The sequence below is a fragment of the Eurytemora carolleeae genome, unplaced genomic scaffold (genome assembly GCF_000591075.1).
Source record: "Eurytemora carolleeae unplaced genomic scaffold, Eaff_2.0 scaffold2015, whole genome shotgun sequence".
Lineage (NCBI taxonomy): Eukaryota > Metazoa > Arthropoda > Copepoda > Calanoida > Temoridae > Eurytemora > Eurytemora carolleeae.
In genome coordinates this window covers 16,669-35,353 of record NW_019397903.1, presented here as the reverse complement: position 1 = coordinate 35,353, position 18,685 = coordinate 16,669, and the positions used below count along the sequence as shown (strand labels likewise).

At 30.3% G+C, this 18,685-nt stretch overlaps 2 protein-coding genes across 2 annotated transcripts; both read right to left on the bottom strand.

Moving 5' to 3' along the window:
• Positions 1-2,317: 2,317 nt before the first annotated feature.
• On the bottom strand, positions 2,318-8,833 carry LOC111716279 (uncharacterized). Its single transcript, XM_023491717.1, has 5 exons — positions 8,352-8,833; positions 7,936-7,992; positions 6,750-6,836; positions 2,453-2,545; positions 2,318-2,401 (listed from the first exon to the last, which is right to left on the bottom strand). The coding sequence occupies exons 1-5, from the start codon at positions 8,379-8,381 to the stop codon at positions 2,318-2,320; spliced, it is 351 nt and encodes a 116-aa protein (XP_023347485.1). The 5' UTR covers positions 8,382-8,833.
• A 1,142-nt stretch (positions 8,834-9,975) lies between these two features.
• Positions 9,976-18,213, bottom strand: LOC111716278 (uncharacterized). The gene is made up of 17 exons (XM_023491716.1): positions 18,115-18,213; positions 17,197-17,824; positions 16,874-16,915; positions 16,700-16,811; positions 16,301-16,394; positions 16,161-16,212; positions 15,456-15,569; positions 13,767-13,861; positions 13,619-13,713; positions 13,506-13,561; positions 11,870-11,930; positions 11,161-11,199; positions 11,048-11,085; positions 10,914-10,980; positions 10,331-10,418; positions 10,191-10,269; positions 9,976-10,054 (listed from the first exon to the last, which is right to left on the bottom strand). The coding sequence occupies exons 2-17, from the start codon at positions 17,313-17,315 to the stop codon at positions 9,976-9,978; spliced, it is 1,230 nt and encodes a 409-aa protein (XP_023347484.1). The 5' UTR covers positions 17,316-17,824; positions 18,115-18,213.
• Positions 18,214-18,685: the final 472 nt, after the last annotated feature.

Sequence of the window (18,685 nt, the reverse complement as noted above, 5' to 3'; positions counted from 1 at the left end):
ATAATTTCACTGGAGGGATACAGATATCTATCTAAGAGGTTTATAAGTCCACTGGAGGGTTTCAGATTTTTATTTAGGGGGTTTGTAATTCCACTGGAGAGATTAAGATATCTTTCTAGGGGGTTTATAATTCCAATTCCACTGGAGGGATCCAGTGGATCTGAATCCCTCCGGGGGAATTATAAAACCAATGAATATATATCTGAATCCCTCCAGTGAATTGTAAATCACCATGCTCAAAGTTTCAAATTGAAAAAAGTGACTTTTTGAATCCCTCCAGTGAAAATGAAATCCCTCCGGTGGTCTCCAGTAGAATCAAAATCTTACTATGAACTTCTTTGAGTCTAAAAATTTACTGAAAAGAATAATGAATTTTTTTTTTGTTTGGCTGTGGTAGATTTAAAAGACAGATATTTGCTGAGTATCCTACCAATTTCTTCCATGATCATATACTGAAAAGATATTTATTTTATTTATAGAATATTCTTGTTATCTCTATGTTATATAACAATATTATATTCAGAGCTGAAAACTTTAGAATGAGATATCCTTAATCCCGATTACTTTGTCTAATATCCAATGGACACACTTTTGATTTTCTTCTTAAACCGTTCTTTCTTGAATAAAGTAAAGAAAAATAAAAAAAACCGTCTTTTTAAAATAGAGAGTCCCACCTGTTTCTGTATATAATTTTAAATGGCGCGCAAATTTATTAATTTATCAGCTTCATATCTGATTGGTTAATTTTTTTTCACTCTTTAAGATAATAGTAAAAGATTAGGTTAGTCTTGTTATTAAGAAAAATAAAGGATCTTGATATCCACCATTCTAAAGTTTTCAGCTTTGATAAAAAACAATCAAGTTTCTAATGATTTTTTTCATCAACATGTTCAGCATTTGGTTTTAAACATAATGTAGCAGGGGAGTGATGATTTGATCTTTCCTGCGTTGTAAAAAGAAGAGTTATTGTTTTTGAATCCTCCCTTCTTTACCCCCCTCCCCCTTTGGTACAGACTTAATGGATTTATTGTGAGTTTATGTGAAAAATCTATATATAACCCAAGCCACGCCAGATAAACCGTTATTCCTGGGGCCAGCTCCCTGAATAATAGGTTCCCCTGGAGATCCTCATCATTCTGGATAATACTTATTTATGCATTTTGATTAGTATAGGATCATCTTAAACGTATTCATTTTTGTGTAAATAATAAATAGTAAAACCGATTCGCTGAATATTTGATAATATGTGTTGTTGACTTGAATTTCTTTATTCATTTTTTTCATATATTACAATAACATTATTGTTAACCCATTGGCGTACGGATGATTTAGGATTTTGAGAAGTTCAAATTTGTATTACTTTAACTAACCATTTTTCTTTCAACAATTTCAGATGATGTATCAAGAGGAACACCGGTAGCAGGTGAAAGTACTATCGCCCTAGGTCAAAGAAATGTTTAAAATATGGTTTTCAACTATTACTTGGCTATTATACATAAAATTGTAAAATTATTTATAAGGGATTCAAGTCCCTTGACTAACGAAAAGAAATAAAAAGACAGTAATATTTAACTTGCATGAGATTTGTCAGAATATAATGTTAAATTTATCATTAACATTAACATTGACTTCAAACAATTTATTAAAGTTAAGGTTTTCAGTATATATAGTTAACATTAACATTAACATTAACATTGACGTTAACATTAACATTGACTTTAAACAATTCATTAAAGTTTAGGGTTGTCAGTATATAAAGTTAACATTAACATTAACATTAACATTGACTTTAAACAATTCATTAACGTTTATGGTTGTCAGTATATAACGTTAACATTAACATAAACATTAACATTAACATTGACTTTAAACAATTCATTAAAAATGGTATTCAGTATATATAGTTGACATTAACATTATCATTAACATTGACTTTAAACAATTCATTAAAGTTTATAGTTGTCAGTATATAATGTTAACATTAACATTATCATTAACATTAACATTAACATTGACTTTTCATTTCATAAAAGTTTATGGTTGTCAGTATATTAAATATACCTAAATGTTAATTTTGATGTTAATATCAATTAGCATTAACATTTGTATGTTAATATTAACATCAATTAAATTAATAAATAAGATCAATGGTCTCATATCGTGCCTGGTATCATCTTGCTGAATGCTTACTTTATAGAACATTGAATAAATAAAAAGTAAAAAATATTATTATCTTTTTACATACTAACTCTTTAATTAATCAGAAAATTAAAAATAAATAATTATTATTATTTAATATGTTTTATTTCATTTGTTATTAAATGTTTACCAAATTTGAAGAATATTCTGGAAACATTGGTTTTCCAATTATACTATTCCACACTTTTCTTTCTAATTCACCCTTAACAAACAATGAATGATAGATATACTTGAGAATTTTATTTTTTCTTACCTGCTGACAAACTAATAAATGATAATGTATATGTTCAGACCAAATAGAATTCTTATGCATCAGCCAAAAACCATAAAAGGGCCATAGTTTTTCCTAAGATAGTTTGAAGTGAATGATAATGTAACAATGGGTGATTTTGTTGATCTTTTATGATCAGCGATTCAAGGATCTTTTTAGATCGCTCAGATTATAGCTGGCTAGGGGCATAACCCCCCCCCCCCTTTATACCGTTCGGTTGGACTTTTGAATCCTATTTTGAATTCTAACGGATTTATTTGAGTTTGCATGTGAATTCTATAAATAACCCAAGTCAAGCTGAAAGTTCCGTTATTCCAGAAGCACGGGGGCTGGGGGGGCTAGCCGGCCAGTGCAGGGGGAACTAGGGTTAAATGAGAGCCCAGGGTGGAGCGAAATGAAGGGAAAAAAAATCAGTTGATCGTCAGCTCCCTTAAACTGAGGTTCCCTTGAAGATTGCCCATCACTCTGAAACTGCTTCAATTCATAATATCCTATTAGTATAGTATCAATTGTTTTATTTTGTATCTTTGTAAATAATAAATTGTAAGAAAAACCGACTCGACGAATATTATATTTACAAGTGTTTGCATCTAGTTATTTTCTTTCATATACAATAATAATATTAATAATACAGATCATTGATAAAAGCATTTTTGTACAGATATGTTACAGCCTTTTGATATTATCCACATAAAACTCCCAAAACAGAAAGGCACCGTTACAGATGTGTGTCATGATAGGTTAATCCTGGAGTGTCTATGATTGTGCACAACATTTTGTCGAAAAATATTTGGAAATAAACTGAAATAAAATATGATTAGTGAGCTTAGAAAAGTAGAAAAAGAAGACTCTTTCTCAAAACTACCACACACCAAGAAAAAATGTTTCACAAAAACTGTTGGGAATTTTCTAAACAAGCTGTCAAGGGATCATTACTACAGGAGAAATTGAAACCAACCTTTAACCTAGGATTTGTAAACAACTACTACTCAGAAAAAATACAGCACACCCAGTATCTATAGACTTGATGTTGTATCCTGGACGATCCAAGAAAAGGGTGAACGGTCCCTTAGATACAACGGGATGTTGAGTCAGTACAACCCGAGCCACCGTAGAAGACACACATAAAGTCTCCTACATATAGCCGCTCTGGGTCCTGTACAACATACCGCTTTCAGGACTTGATAGTATAACCCGAACCTTAGAAGAGTAGACACGCACACATAGCAGTCGTCTACCAGTAAAGGTTTGGGTCTTATACATTATATAGCATACAGTTAGCTTGCGAAAGAACGAGCATGGAAGGCCAAACGATGACAGACTCTGCATGCCGACAGACACCGGATGATGGACAAGATGATGACTTTGATAACATTGATCCTGTGGACCTGAGTCCCTTGGTCAGTGGACAGGCTCCTATTGTAACTGCTCCAGCTTCTGAGGATGGAGAGGCAGCTGGTGATGATGTTGCTGAAGTACCAGAGAATCCCTTTAATGAACTATTGAAGAAGTATCCACTGACTGGAGCTAGGAAGTTGGTTGAAGCATTGAAGAGCCTCTTTGAGGATATTGAAGCATTGAAGGATCAATCTAGATCTTCTGATGTTGATACACAAGGAGGAGCTAGTACGGGTCAACCACCTGCGGTCCCAGATGATTACACATGGGACCTTAATGCTGCATGGGAAAGGGAGTTTCATCTCTACCCTGAAGCAAACCATGAGGAGTTGAACTTCCGCCTCAAACTCCAGGTCTGGGATATGCTCCAACAGATATGGGGTTGTGTTCACCAGTACACCTGGAAAAAGGAAGATCAAGATATGGCAAATGGATTGATCAATGTGTTGATCCTTAATAAAAGGATCAACGGTTAACTAATATGATCCTTATGGATCTAGTTAGGAATCCTAGCTTATCTATGATTTGTTACAGTAACCTATAATGTTTGTTGTATAGTATTGTTATAGAGTGTTATTGTTAATAAATGTTATAATGTGTGAAATGTAGTGTAAGAGGGAAGAGGGTGCTATTAAGTTACAAAGCTGATAGTTCATATGACGGCTGATTCGATAAATACAGAATTAGCCTGATAAATATGTTATTGTCAGATTGTACAAATGATAGATCATATGATGGTTGAACCGACACAGATGATTAACCTGACATATATGAGACTGTCAGACTGCAAAGATGATAGCTTGTATGCTGGCTGATTCGTCACATAGAATCTGCCTGATATATGACGTTGTCAGGTTATTGATAGAACTATAATTGCAAAAGAGTGAGTTTGCGGTGAAAATACCACATTGAACAGTTTAAACTGGTTCCCCTTTTTGTCAATAACCCATGAATCTCCAAATTTCAAACCATTCAATTGTGAGCCCTTACGTCAAAAGGATGTAAAAAAAATACTAAAAAATACTAAAAAGTGCAAATTTAAAATCCTCTCCAGGTCCTGATGGTATCCCGTATGAGATATCATTTAAATATATATAGCCACATTTTAGCCACCCTGTATAATAAAGTGAATGTTCTGGGATCTCTTCCCCCTTCCTGGTCACACAGTGTGGTCAAATTACTACACAAGAAAGGACCGACTATGGCCCAGGAAACTTTCAAATGGTATCTCTTACATCTTCTATTGCAAATACTTACCATTTCCTTTTTGCAAAAAGACTGACCAAGTTTTTAACTGCTAATAATTATATTGATGAGAAGGTACCGAAGGCCTTTCTGCTGAGCATTAACGGCAGTATTGAGCATAATGTCATCCTTGAAGACATTATAAGCCAAGCAAAGACAAACTTGAAAACGGTCCATGTAACATTTTTCGATTTAGAAGATGCATTTGGTTCAGTGCCCCACCCTCTCATAATATATACCCTCAAAAGGTTTAATGTTCCTGCAGAAATTCAGCTTTATATCAATACCCTGTAAAATAAGCATCTTTCCTGTGTATTTACGAACAACCTCTCTACTTATGGATTCCCTTTTAAAAGAGAAGTATTTCAAGGTGACCCACTTAGTCCCATCATATTTCTGATGGTTTTTAATCCAATCATTGAATTTCTACAGAGTAAGATTGATCGGGGATTTAATCTGAATGAATGGAAAATTAATACTCTGCCATATGCTGACGATTTTTGCCTGATAACAAAAGATCTGAGAAAACATCAAAAAATTCAAAATGAATTAAAATCCAAGATTGAAAGTATGGGAATGAGATTAAAACCAGCAAAGTGTAGATCATTTTCCATCAGATCAGGTGTAACTAGCAGAATAAACTTTTCTATTGGTGAAACTGAAATTCCAAATATATTTCAAGAAGAGCAGAAATTCCTTGGCAAACTTTTATTTCCTACTGGTAAACTGATTGATCTGTTCGATTACATCAAGAGTGAATTTGAAAAAAAAACTAATAAATATAAATGCATTTTTTATTAAGGATAGTTATAAAGTCTGGATATACATTTCTTCTATTCGATTTCTGCTCACTGTTCATACAATATTACAGAGTCATCTGAAGAAACTAGACACATTTACTTATAAAGGAATTGAGTCTTTGTCACAAACTTTCATTTTCTAATCTCTATATCTTTGTAATCCAATGCTGTAGACCTTAGCTATTTCAATCTATGAATTCTGTTAGATGAAAAAATCTAACATATCAAAGGTTTACACCATCAGGTGGAACAAATATAGGTATTAGAAAGTCAGAGTTTGTTACAAAGACTCAGTTCTTTTGAGAAAAAATGGACTGGATTACCACCCTGTTCAACAAATGCTGCTCTACACTTGAAACCTGGCCTAGACATCACTTCAATATCCACCCTGTACAAAACAACTATGACACAAGCATACACTGGAATAAGAATACTGGGTGATGAAACAGTTAACTCTTACAATCTAAATTAGACAATCTAAAAATTGGCTCCGCTAAAATTCCATCACAGACTATGCAGAAAAATATTTTTAGTATGAACATTTTATCACAGACATAACAACTAGGTAAGTGTCTGTTCATCCTTTTGAAATTGGCTATATATCTCACCATCAAATAAGAAGATTCTATAGAAACTCCATTTCTAAAAACCACCGCTGAATAGCTAAACTATACTCATGCTAAAAGTCTTGTATTGCACCTGTTTTTTGGCAAACCCTGTCAATTATAAAATGCGATATCCAGAGAAAAGATTATTAGTTTGTAAACTTTTATATTTTTTTATGAAATTTTTCTGTAGACAAATATAAATGATGAATATATTAATATATAATCTACCTTTCCATAATAAAAAGGAGGTTCTTTAGTTTTCAACAGAATCTCAAGAAACTCTGGGTCCTCCCTCACAGCTGCTTCTACTCTGCTCTAAATATAGGGTCATCATTCACTAAACGTTTGTGCAATTTTGTCAGAAACAAAACTCTAAATATTTCTTTTGTTTTATCATTGGCAAAAGTAAATTTCGAGCAAAATTGCATTATTGCTCTTTTTTCAACTCTGTTTTTTTGCAATTTTTTTTTTGATTATGAAAAAGGTCATTTTAAGTTAAAGTCCAGAGGAGGGGGTGGGTGGGGGGTTAAGAATGTTTTTTATTTTTTTTTTAATTGAGAAATTGAAATGTTAATTATTTTAAATGATATACAATTGAAAATATTGAATAACCTTTGAAAGCATAAACTGTTGTTTCTTATAATCAATGATTTAAGGGACAAGCATAATTTCAAGTGACCCTCCATGCAAAAAATGGCAATGCCTGATTCATTTATTGTGTATTTTTTGCAAAAGATGCACACACAAGTTCACAAAATATATTTGCGCAAAGAATATTGTCATTTTGTGAAAACCTAAGTAGATAAAATGCATTATCACAAGACTGCTAACTTTAAAAGGTTGGGCATTAAATTAATTTTCAACTTTACGACTAGTTCAGAGGGCGTTTTTATAAATTCTAGTTTAATTTAATAAGTTTTTTTAATTCTTTGAAAATTGAATTAGATGTAACAAAAAAACCTCAAAACATTAGAGTGGAAATCTGCCGTTAAAATTTAAAACATTTTAATTTTAAAGTTTTAAAACTACAACCTTAGAACTGGTTACACATTTTTTTTGGATTTTTTTATTTTTGAATTTGTCTTGTCACAAGTAATTTGTTATGCCTAAAATTTGAACAGAACAAAAATTTTGAAAATTTAGTTTAAAACATGAATAATGTTGTAAAAGTTTACTGGACTAGTTTCATGTGTACATATTCACTTTGCACAAAAAAAGGAAGAAAAGTAATTTTTTAAGACAAAGTGGTTCAAATTCAACTTCTTTAATCCACAGTAAATTAAAAATATAAATTCCTAATTTTTCTCAAAGGAGTATAAATTCAACTTCTTTAATCCACTGTAAAATAAAAATATAAATTTCTAATTTTTCTCATAAATAAATATTTAACAATTTATCTTTTATTAGTTTATACCTTAGCATTCATGAGAACAGCATCTTTATCATAATAAGTTTGTTTTACTGCCTCAATCTAGAAAATAATTTATTATGCTTTATATACACTGATAAAACTAAGAGATTAACCATCTCTATATATATATATACTTTGATCTTCTGTCTGTTTGTGTTTTAATAAATGTGACCCCCCAGGGAAAGTTTATGAATAAAGGAATTTTTTAACATTTGCCTCTTATCAAAATCCAATTTCTAAATTTTGATAATAATTTAAGATGTACAGTTTTCACTGATAATAATTGGAACGTTGACCTTCCCTACTTTTCTCTCTCATACAGAATTGAACCTTCTTGGTACAGAGAACATTCATAAAATCAAAATAAGATCCAGTTTCGTTACAATAAGGAATGTGTTTTGAATTTGCTTAAATATTACCGTATCATTGATAAAGACGACAGTTTCCATCAGCTTGACTTGATCTGGATTTGGAGATAACAAGAAGTAGTCAGACCAGTAACTTCTAGCTTTATAGATACATGCAACAATGAACAGATTTTCTTTCTTTTAAACCATACACCCAAAAAATCTAGACTAGGGTTTCCAATCGGAATTCTGTTACGCAGAATAGTGTGGAATTGCGCGCAATGGTTGCTTCCTCTTGCACCATTTCATTGCGTGCAATTGCGCTAAAATTGCAAAAAAGAAAGCAATTAAATATTCACGGAATTGTGTGGAATTGAGAAGAATTGCGTAGAATTGCTCGGAATTGAGCGGAATTGTGTGGAATTGAGTACATTAGAATTGGTTTCATATATAAAAATCAATAATTTTAAATGTTTGACTTACAAATTTATGCAGCAGATACAAGAATGGAATTAAATATCTCTGTTGATTTTTAAATAATCGAGGCCCGAGTGTCACTTGTTTCTACAGTTAAAAAATTTTAAAATTTCTTGTGGTTAAGCTACTAATTATTTTATTTTTGTTAACATTGGATAAACATTAAAACGAAAATTTTTTTTGGTTAAAATTGTAAGGTTCGTTTAATCAAAATTTTATATTTTGCTACAGTGAGAACCAGAAAACTATGGAACTGAAAGACGACATCACAGTGTATTTAATGTTACAAGTCGAACAAAATTAATTAGTAACTTATTAAATCAGTAATCCAGTTACATGGGTCTGCTTGAGTCTAAACTGCGCGTCATCTTATGCCATTATATTTTTCTCGTTATCACGCTGCAAATGAATATTATAAAAGAAAATATTAAGTTTAAATTCAATTTTCATAGCATTTTAGACTGAAATATTAGTGAATTTCTGTTTATGGTATGCCCCTGCCAAAGTTAAAATTGAATATTTTGTTGTTGAAAGGAATTGCGCAATAAATAATTGCATTTATTGCGCGTCATAAGGTTTAAATTGAATTTTATCAAAAAATTGAAACACAGCACAATTCTGTTTGCGCAGTTAAATTCACTTGCGCTCAAGAGCTTGCAATTGCGAGCAAATAAAATCCACTTGTTTTGGAAACCCTAATCTAGACAATATTTTGCTTTGACGCAATATATTGGCAATGTCTAACTTAATTTATTTATACAAATATTTGAGAATCAGAAGTTAATAGTTAGATTTTGACTCCACTAGAGACCACTGGAGGGAATGTATTTTCACTGGAGGGGTTTGAAAAAATGCTTTTTACAATTTGAAACTTTTTGCAGGGTGATTTAAATTACACTGGAGGGATTCAGATATCTTCCCAAGGAGTTTATAATTCAACTGGAGGGATTCAGATATTCTTCCAAAGGGTTTATAAATCCACTGTGGGATTCATATATCATTCCAAGGGGTTTATAATTTCACTGGAGGGATACAGATATCTATCTAAGAGGTTTATAAGTCCACTGGAGGGTTTCAGATTTTTATTTAGGGGGTTTGTAATTCCACTGGAGAGATTAAGATATCTTTCTAGGTTTTTTCATATATTACAATAACATTATTGTTAACCCATTGGCGTACGGATGATTTAGGATTTTGAGAAGTTCAAATTTGTATTACTTTAACTAACCATTTTTCTTTCAACAATTTCAGATGATGTATCAAGAGGAACACCGGTAGCAGGTGAAAGTACTATCGCCCTAGGTCAAAGAAATGTTTAAATATGGTTTTCAACTATTACTTGGCTATTATACATAAAATTGTAAAATTATTTATAAGGGATTCAAGTCCCTTGACTAACGAAAAGAAATAAAAAGACAGTAATATTTAACTTGCATGAGATTGCAGGAGAAAGCAAATGTGAGGAGCGTTGAAGCTAAAGCCCAAATTAAAACCAAAAGACTTCCAGAGAGCACTTAATAAAATTAAAATTTTAAGGTTTCGGAATTTTTAAAATCAAATAAATCTTGTTTTACATCTCTTGTTGTTGAACAGAAACCAGTCTGGCATGCCCTCTGCATTCAGTAAGGACAACGGCAGCAATGCTATTAGAACATTATCAGGCTGAAAGTGTTTAATTGAAAGTTAAGTCAACAATAAGTTTTAGTTTCTAATTCTGCTAGAATTTGTTTTATTTTTCTTCATATCAATATGGGACTTTGCATTTGGATTATTTAAAAAATTTAGGTTTGAGAAAAGTTTCAAAATTGAGCTTGATTATCTCTTCCTAAGCTACATAAATATATAAGAGAGTAATTGTTGGTAACATTAAGAGCTCTCTTAATACACCAAAGTTGACTTACTGAGATAAGTATTATTGAAGTAATGTGGACTCAAAGTGTTCGTTTTTAATTTGTCTAAATTTTCTGTAATTGCAACATTTAGGATATTTGGTTATAATAATTTCTTTGAAAATTCGCTTTGAAAATTGAAACCCAGAAGCATGCACAAATTTGGACCTAACCTAATTGACTTATTTTTCCCTGATTTTCATGTACAGTTTTTATTGATCTCAATATGCCATTCATGTATTAAATAAATTCATTTATTTACTTCTACCTGTTCAAATCCAAGACTTTTTATCAAATTTGATAAAAAAAGTAGAACAGCGGTTGCAAAAATCATGCTAATTAAAATATGAAAATTGTAAAATTCAAACAATTTTTTTTTAACAAAAAAAAACAGGATTTTACCTGACTAGAATCCCGGTCCAGGTATATTTGTCAAAAACCTTCATTATTTTATATAAAAATAGTTTGTTTTTAATGTCTATATGCTAATGAATAATATTATTGTTTTAGATTACCTTTAGAATATTGTATGCAGGTGACACTTGTCCTGGATACTAAAGAAAAAAAAACATTGTTTTTTTTTATAAAATTAAACCTGTAAAAAAATTAAACTACATTTTGAAATACCTAGCTTTTTAATGATAGAAGGTTTAAATGTAAATACCAATTTTATTTAATCATTGTGTAAACATATTGATATGGGAACCTTTTGTCAACAAAGGCAAGTTTGGTAAAGATTTCAGAAGATTCTGATAATGAACAGAAAAACTGTTAATTTTGAATGTTTTAATGGATGTATAACTGTACAAGTAAAAATAAAGAATGAAAAATAAAAAAGAAATAAGTAATTTTTGGTTTATAAAAGTTTTTAAGTGTTGTTTTCATATTTTTCCTCCCTATTTTCACAGTAATAAATTGATTTTTTAATCATCTTCAGTTAATTGAAATAATTAACAAACTATAACTTTTAGAAAAAAACATGAAAATATTGTAAAAAAAGGATCTACAGTTCTACAGTTAAAAATAAACAACCTAAAATATTGATATCCATTAGCTATACTATCTGTTAATGAATTGCTTGAAAAATATTTACATGCCTACAGGTAACTTGAACCCATTGATACTGTTCATTTATTATTTCAAAAAGAATTTGAAATGCTGGATTTAAAGCCCAATCTGAAGGTAATAAGGAAAAATTAAATTTAGCAAGCATTAAAAACTTACCCTTGTAACCCAACTTGCATAACTTTCTCCAAGCTGGGGAGAAGGAGAAAGAAACTCATTTCTTAAACAGGTTTTATGAAAAGTTTTGCAATTTGAAATACCAAATATTAACCCTTTTATTTATCATTTTCAGTAACTTTTTATGACGTCAGAACTTCTTAAAAAAACTTTAATACCTCTGGTGGTCATACCCTACAAGTAAAACATAAATCATAAGGCTCAAAACCTCTAATTGAGGGTTCCTTAAGAGTGAATTTCTTCATGAACAACAATATTATTGCACAGTAACTCTATCTCTAACTAGGCAATATGCCATGCACAGTACATAGTACACAGTACAGTACAATTACATATTATGATTTATATTTATTGCTTAGCACAGATTTCAGGATTTGTCTTTAATTGGAGGATGAGATAGATAGATGTTACCACCCTGAATTTATTTCTAGTTGGAGGGAGAGATAGATAGATCTCACCATAGATGGTTCTGAATTTTTCTCTAATTGGAGGATGATAATAGATAGATGATACCACTAGGATTTCAAACGAAACTGGATTTTACTTGCTCGCAAATGAACGGAACGGAATTGCACACAATTGCGTGCAATTCCGTCCAACTTTTATGCGTTGTGTTTCAATTTTTTGATAAAATGCAATTAATTATTGCGCAATTCCTTTCAACAACAAAATATTCAATTTAAACTCAAATGCTAAGAAAATTGAATTTAAACTTAATATTTTGTTTTTTAATATTCATTTGCAGCATGATAACGAGATAAATATGGCATAAGAAGATGTGCAGTTTAGACTCAAGCAGACCCATGTAACTGGATAAGTGATTATAAAGTTAATTAATTAATTTTGTTCGACTTGTAACATTAAATACACTATGATGTTGTCTTTCTGTTCTATAGTTTTCTGGTTCTCACTGAAGCAGAATATACAATTTTGATTAAACGAACCTTACAATTTTAACCAAAAAATTTTTTCATTTTAATGTTTATCCAATGTTAACAAAAATAAAATGTATCATATTAACTTGATAATTAGTAGCTTAACCACAAGAAATTTTAAAATTGTCGAAACATGTGACACTCGGGCTTCCATTTTATTAAAATCAACAGAGATAATTAATTCCATTCTTGTATCTGCTGCATAAATTATTGATTTTAATATATGAAACTAATAACGATGCACGCAATTCTGCACAATTCCACGCAATTCCGCGAAATTTGGCACTATTCCAAACAATTCCGTGAATATTGAATTGCTTCCTTTTTTGCTATTTTTTGCGCAATTGCGGAAGCAACCATTGCCTGCAATTCCGCGCAACAGAATTCCGATTGGAAACCCTGAAGGTTCTGAATTTTTCTCTAATTGGGGGATGAGATATAAAAATGTTACCACCTGTGGTTCTGAATTTATCTCTTACCAATGATGCACTTATTAGTGATAACTAAGTACATGACTGATTGAATTAGAAGCTACCGGAAAAATGAAAACACAGTGAACAGAATCAAAAAAGAAATAAGGATATATATATTTGTGGTTTTTTATAGACAAGCAGAATAAATAAATTTAAGAAATTTAAGAAAGATCACAAAATTTTTCATTTATTACTCATAAAATTACTTACATTTCAGGGTCTGTTCCAAGAGACCCAACAGCAAGATCCACTTCATCATATCTAACCTGTTAAAGAGTTTTTCAAATATCTGCAGATTTCAATCATAAGTAAAAAATACTCACCATTCCTATAATTCCCAGCCAATCCCCAGTGTCAGGATCTTTTCCTCCCATGGAATAATTTGCATTTATAAAGAGGGGTTGAAGTTTGTACTTATCTAAATTCAAATCAAATAGAAAGACATGTGCTGTCATTATTTCCAAATATTACCTGTAAAAGTTCTCAGCCACAGTCCTTCCTGTGTTTGACTGTCTGAGTTATCATTAATTAGAGAAAAAAATACAGGGATTTCATTGTAACCAACCCTGTACAATATAGGAGGTCATTATTAACAGTATTCAGTGAGAATTGTGTTCTTATAAATTTAATTGATGTTGTCACAAGTTTTGTATCAATGAACCCTCTGAGTTTGTTAAATTAAGCACTGCTAGATTTAAATGTCATCTTCAACCAAGTAAAATTAATTTAAATCTAATTACAAATAAAATAAATTTTCTTTAATTTTTCCTTCAATAACATTTAAATAAAGTTTAAGTTTACAGGATACTTTTCTTGTGATTTTAAAGATCTTATCAGTTTGATTATCCATCAATTAAGTTTAAAATATTATGTTCATCCTTTGATTGGACTGCAAAAAAGTGTTTTATTCATAAAAATGGCTCAGTTTGAACAACTCTTATCCTTTTAAAAACAAATAATATATATGAAAGAAGGAAATTACACAATTTTAGAGAGATCTCTAAGCCTCATTTTTAAAAAAAAATTCAAATAGAGAAAATGTTTGAAAAAAATGTTTTTTTTTGATTTTCTGTCAAAAAAATTCAACTCCTAATATATTGTCAACAGTGCGTAAAGTTCATATAAAAAATAAAAATTTCAAAAGTGAATATTATTTACACTGTGTCTAGAATTTTTTAGACTAATACTGTTAATAAAGATTTAAGATTTTTGAATTTTTTGAGTCCAAATAATAAACAGGTAAATATTATTTGATTTTGAAATGATTTTTTTAATGTGAATCCTATGCAATGCAATGCAATGCAAGTATTAGAGTTCACTTTTTTCTACGACAATCCCTTGACACTTTCTTTACACTCTAGGCATAAAAAGTCACATGTTAAAATGTAACTTTTTAACAATTTGTAGATGTTGAACAAATCAGATGGACTTTTTGATTTTGATCATCGTCACCCTTGACTGAAATATATTTTCAATAAAATGTGGAACTTTTTAAAATTTTTATTTTTTCTTATTTTAGTTTTTAAAAATATGTATAAATTAAATGGATGATGGTCAAAGCACACACCCTGTCACAGTTCTTGTTTTACTTCATTTTTGCACTTCAACTTGTTTTCCAATGTTTTATCCCTGTGCTTTAATTTCCCGTTCAAGTTCTTGATTAATTTTCGAAAGAGAAATCCAACAATATGTTGACACCCTGTTCCTACACTCTACACTATGTGTTTTAGTTAGCAAACTAGGCAATAGGCATGTCTTGGTTTTATATTTCACTATTGCAATTATCAGAAATGCTGATACATTACAGCTGATCAAAAAGGCTCATAATACTTAGTTCATGAATGCCTAGTTCTAGGAATTGTCTTCTCTAGGCATTATGTTATTTGGACATTATGAACTAGGCATTCATGAACTAAGCATACTGAGCTGATCAAATAGGAAGGATAGAGCCTGGGTGGATGAGGGTTTCTATGAAAAATGTGAAACATCTACTTTACTTATTTAAGTTTGGTTAATCACCATCATCAAATTTTAAGATTAATGTTTCAGACCCCTTCTTTGCTAAATTAGTTAATTAACATTTATTGTTGCTAAAGTTATTTTCAAGCAAATCTAAACAGACTTTATACAAATACCTGATATCTTATTAAAACTTCTGACCTGATTTTCTGATTATAAAAAGAGTCTTGATGAGTTAAATCTTGACTTTTGTCAAAAACTACAGTTGAATAATATGTTGACCAGACACCACTAAACTTCTGCTTATGTAGGTCCCTGTAATTTAGTTCTAATCAGGGTTATCCTTCGCTGGTAAACTTTTCTGAACATATTGAAAATGTATGTTCCAGTGCCACTGCTGTATCAGATATCATACAAATAATTCAAATTTTTTTCATCATTAAGCAAAAACTTACCACTTGTATAACAATAGGTGTGTATTTTTTTAAAATACAAAAGTATATTTTATTTATATATAAATTTGGCTTGTCTGTCTGTTTGTTTGTCTGTTTGTATCCAATAAACGTCAAAACGGCTGAACCGATAGGGCCCAAATTTTTTGTGGGACATCACATGACCACAGGGAAGGTTTATGAATGATAAAAATTTTTAAAAATTGTGTTTTAAAGGTTTTTAATTTTGTAAAATAATTTAAATTCTTGAAAATGTGCGAATTTTTTTTTAAAAATCTGTAAATTTTTTATCTTTGTTTTAAAATGTAAACAAAAAAGACCATATTGACAATTTAAATATAAGATGGGCACGAAGCGCCCTAAAAGCCTAGGTGCCTTGAATTTCTAGTGAATATAAATTTGTTTAAAAATTTGGCCAGACTTCCTTTTTTTGATATTCTTTTAACAAGCTTACCAATATGTAAATGTTGACAAACATTTTGAGAAAATTGTCAGGCGTCTTAAATCTGCTTAAAATTATAAATTAAAAAGTATGTTTTAATTTATTTTGATTTGCTCATCCAAATCTCAAGTTTACAAATTTAATTTCTATTCCTAGGTGGTTTAGATGGTTAGAAACATCTTGTTGAAGAATTATAACAAGGGAAGGAGAATAACCAAGCTTCAAGACTGCATCTACCTCAGTTAACTAAATGACGAGGCTACAATGTACAGCATCTTGTCTTAATGATTACTAAGACCTAAGAAACTTGTTTTCCATAAAAAAAAAACTGATACAGAAAATCAATTTTTAGATTAAGCTCTTATAATTAATTAATTCTTAATTTTATATATTGAAGATTTGTAACTAATTTTGTATTTTAATCCTTTAAGGACTGGGCATTCAAAAAAAATCCTTTAATTTATTAATTCTTAAAGTCAAAAATATCAAGGTGATAGTGTTTAAAATGAAGGTGCTAAAGCTAAAAATTAAAGTGTGCACAATTATCTTACCTTATTCGAAATAATAATTAAACACTTTGAAGAATCTAATGGAACTTTATAGTTGTCTGTTTCATTATTTATGAGTAACTGTTGATTTCCAGAATTGATTAAATTATCAATCCTGAAATTTGTTTAAAATAAAAAATTCTATTTTTTCAAAGAAATTATTTAAATTAAACTTACCCCAGATATACATCAAGGCATGTAAATGAATCTTGAGCTTTCCTTTTAATATTTTCAACTTTTGATGGTTAATGTTAGGTATTGTGTAAGTTTAAAATATTTGTTATAGCAATCATAAATTTTGAAATGATGTAATTTAAAAATCTTTTTTTTATAATTACAGGAATAAAATTTTCGGAATATTTTACGTCTTTTTTTCATTACACTTATTGGTAAAAATTAAACACATTCAGCTAGAAATTATAAAATATTTGAATCTAAAAATTCAATTCATTTGATTACTATTTTATTTTATTATTAAAAAAGTAGAAAATTTTGTATTCCTGATAAACCATTGGATAGTATTCCTTCTATTCTGATCTTCTTGTTCTGTACAATCAGTGAATACAGATCCAAGTTTTAGTAATAATACTCCAAGAAGTATCAAACGATACTTTATCATTGCAAGTCTGAAATTTTACTTTAGACTATTGTAGTATATTCTGTAATGATGTAATCACGCTATCAATATCTTTGTTACCTGTGTTTCATTATCTATTTTATCTATGTTTATGTTTATGCTGTCCAGCTATTCTGGTCAGTTCTATTTACCTGTCTTACCTGTCTGTAAATATAGCAGTTCAATAGAATTCGACGATTTATACGGACGTACACAGAGCCTGGGTATTGGCTGAGAATAGAGAGCCTTGAGTTGTGGCTAGATACAGAGTTAGATAGTCTCAAATTAGACTTTTAGTAAAGTTATCAGAGAAGTTATAGCATCTAGATTTCTTTCACTATGAGATACAAACTTTTCCTTGACTGAAAAACCTAAGCTACAATATCAAGTTTAAAAAAAGGTATTTTTCCAATGGTGACTTACCAAGTGACAATTTCCCAAGTGACATCTTCCCAAATGTAAAATTTCCGAAGCTGAAAGGATGGGTTAGCAAGGTACTGTGAGCTCTGCAGCTAAAATGGGTTTAGTGCTTCAATTAGGAATATACCCTGTGGAAGTTGCTGCCAGGGGAAATGTGTTAGGAAAATCTTACATGTTTAGGTTTAATAAACTTACTTCTTAATGAAAAAGAAAACTTTGTCAACATTTTATTTTTGAGAATCTCAGGAATTTGAGTTAAATGCTTTTAAAATCCAAGGCATTCTTTTAACATGACCTGGGTCTGAAAAGTGGTTAAATATAGGAAATCATATAGTTTGCTGGTCAGATATAGTGAATATCTAATATGTCTAACTTTAATTACCACTGTGATAGATATATAGATTGTGGCAATAGTATTATTTTTTGCTGTTTCCTTGCCATCAGATTTAGTGTAAAACAGGATCAGCTGACATTGTACAATGTTTGTGGTAGCTTGGGTTGATTACAACTGAAACCCAAATATCACCAGTAGATGTGAATTGCTGTTTTCTCAAAACATATCAAATCAAATTATTACAGATAGCATGATTTTGAATGACATTTATGATAATACATTTTGTGTTTTTTCCAACCAATTAGATTCATAAAACTATTATTGTTGCAAAATGACTTAGATACCTTCGATGAAAATTTTTTAATAGATGTTATGGCCCATTATTTTATCTTCTTAGTATCTCTTATTTTATTAGCTGGGAGGATATGGCCCTTATTTTTGAGCTGGGACAATACGGCACTTTGTTTTAGCAATATTAATCTCAAGTTTTCATGTTCCAGCGACCAAAAGGTTATAGAGCTCAAATGTATTAAGTAATCCCAGAATAATGTACAACATTATTCGGTTTTATGGTTTTTTTGAAGTAAATAGCACACTTAATTTACTAATCTGTATTTTC

What these genes read in the sequence shown, in the direction of transcription:
- LOC111716279 (XM_023491717.1), bottom strand. Translation starts at nt 8,381, where the DNA reads ATGGAAACTGTCGTCTTTATCAATGATACG. An exon ending in TCGTCTTTATCAATGATACG is followed by an intron (nt 7,993 to 8,351) that starts GTAATATTTAAG and finishes ATTATTTTCTAG; the next exon opens with ATTGAGGCAGTAAAACAAAC. An exon ending in ATTTATTAGTTTGTCAGCAG is followed by an intron (nt 2,402 to 2,452) that starts GTAAGAAAAAAT and finishes TTGTTTGTTAAG; the next exon opens with GGTGAATTAGAAAGAAAAGT.
- LOC111716278 (XM_023491716.1), bottom strand. Translation starts at nt 17,315, where the DNA reads ATGATAAAGTATCGTTTGATACTTCTTGGAGTATTATTACTAAAACTT. An exon ending in ACTATCCAATGGTTTATCAG is followed by an intron (nt 16,916 to 17,196) that starts GAATACAAAATT and finishes AAATATTAAAAG; the next exon opens with GAAAGCTCAAGATTCATTTA. An exon ending in ATGCAAGTTGGGTTACAAGG is followed by an intron (nt 11,200 to 11,869) that starts GTAAGTTTTTAA and finishes TTTTTTCTTTAG; the next exon opens with TATCCAGGACAAGTGTCACC.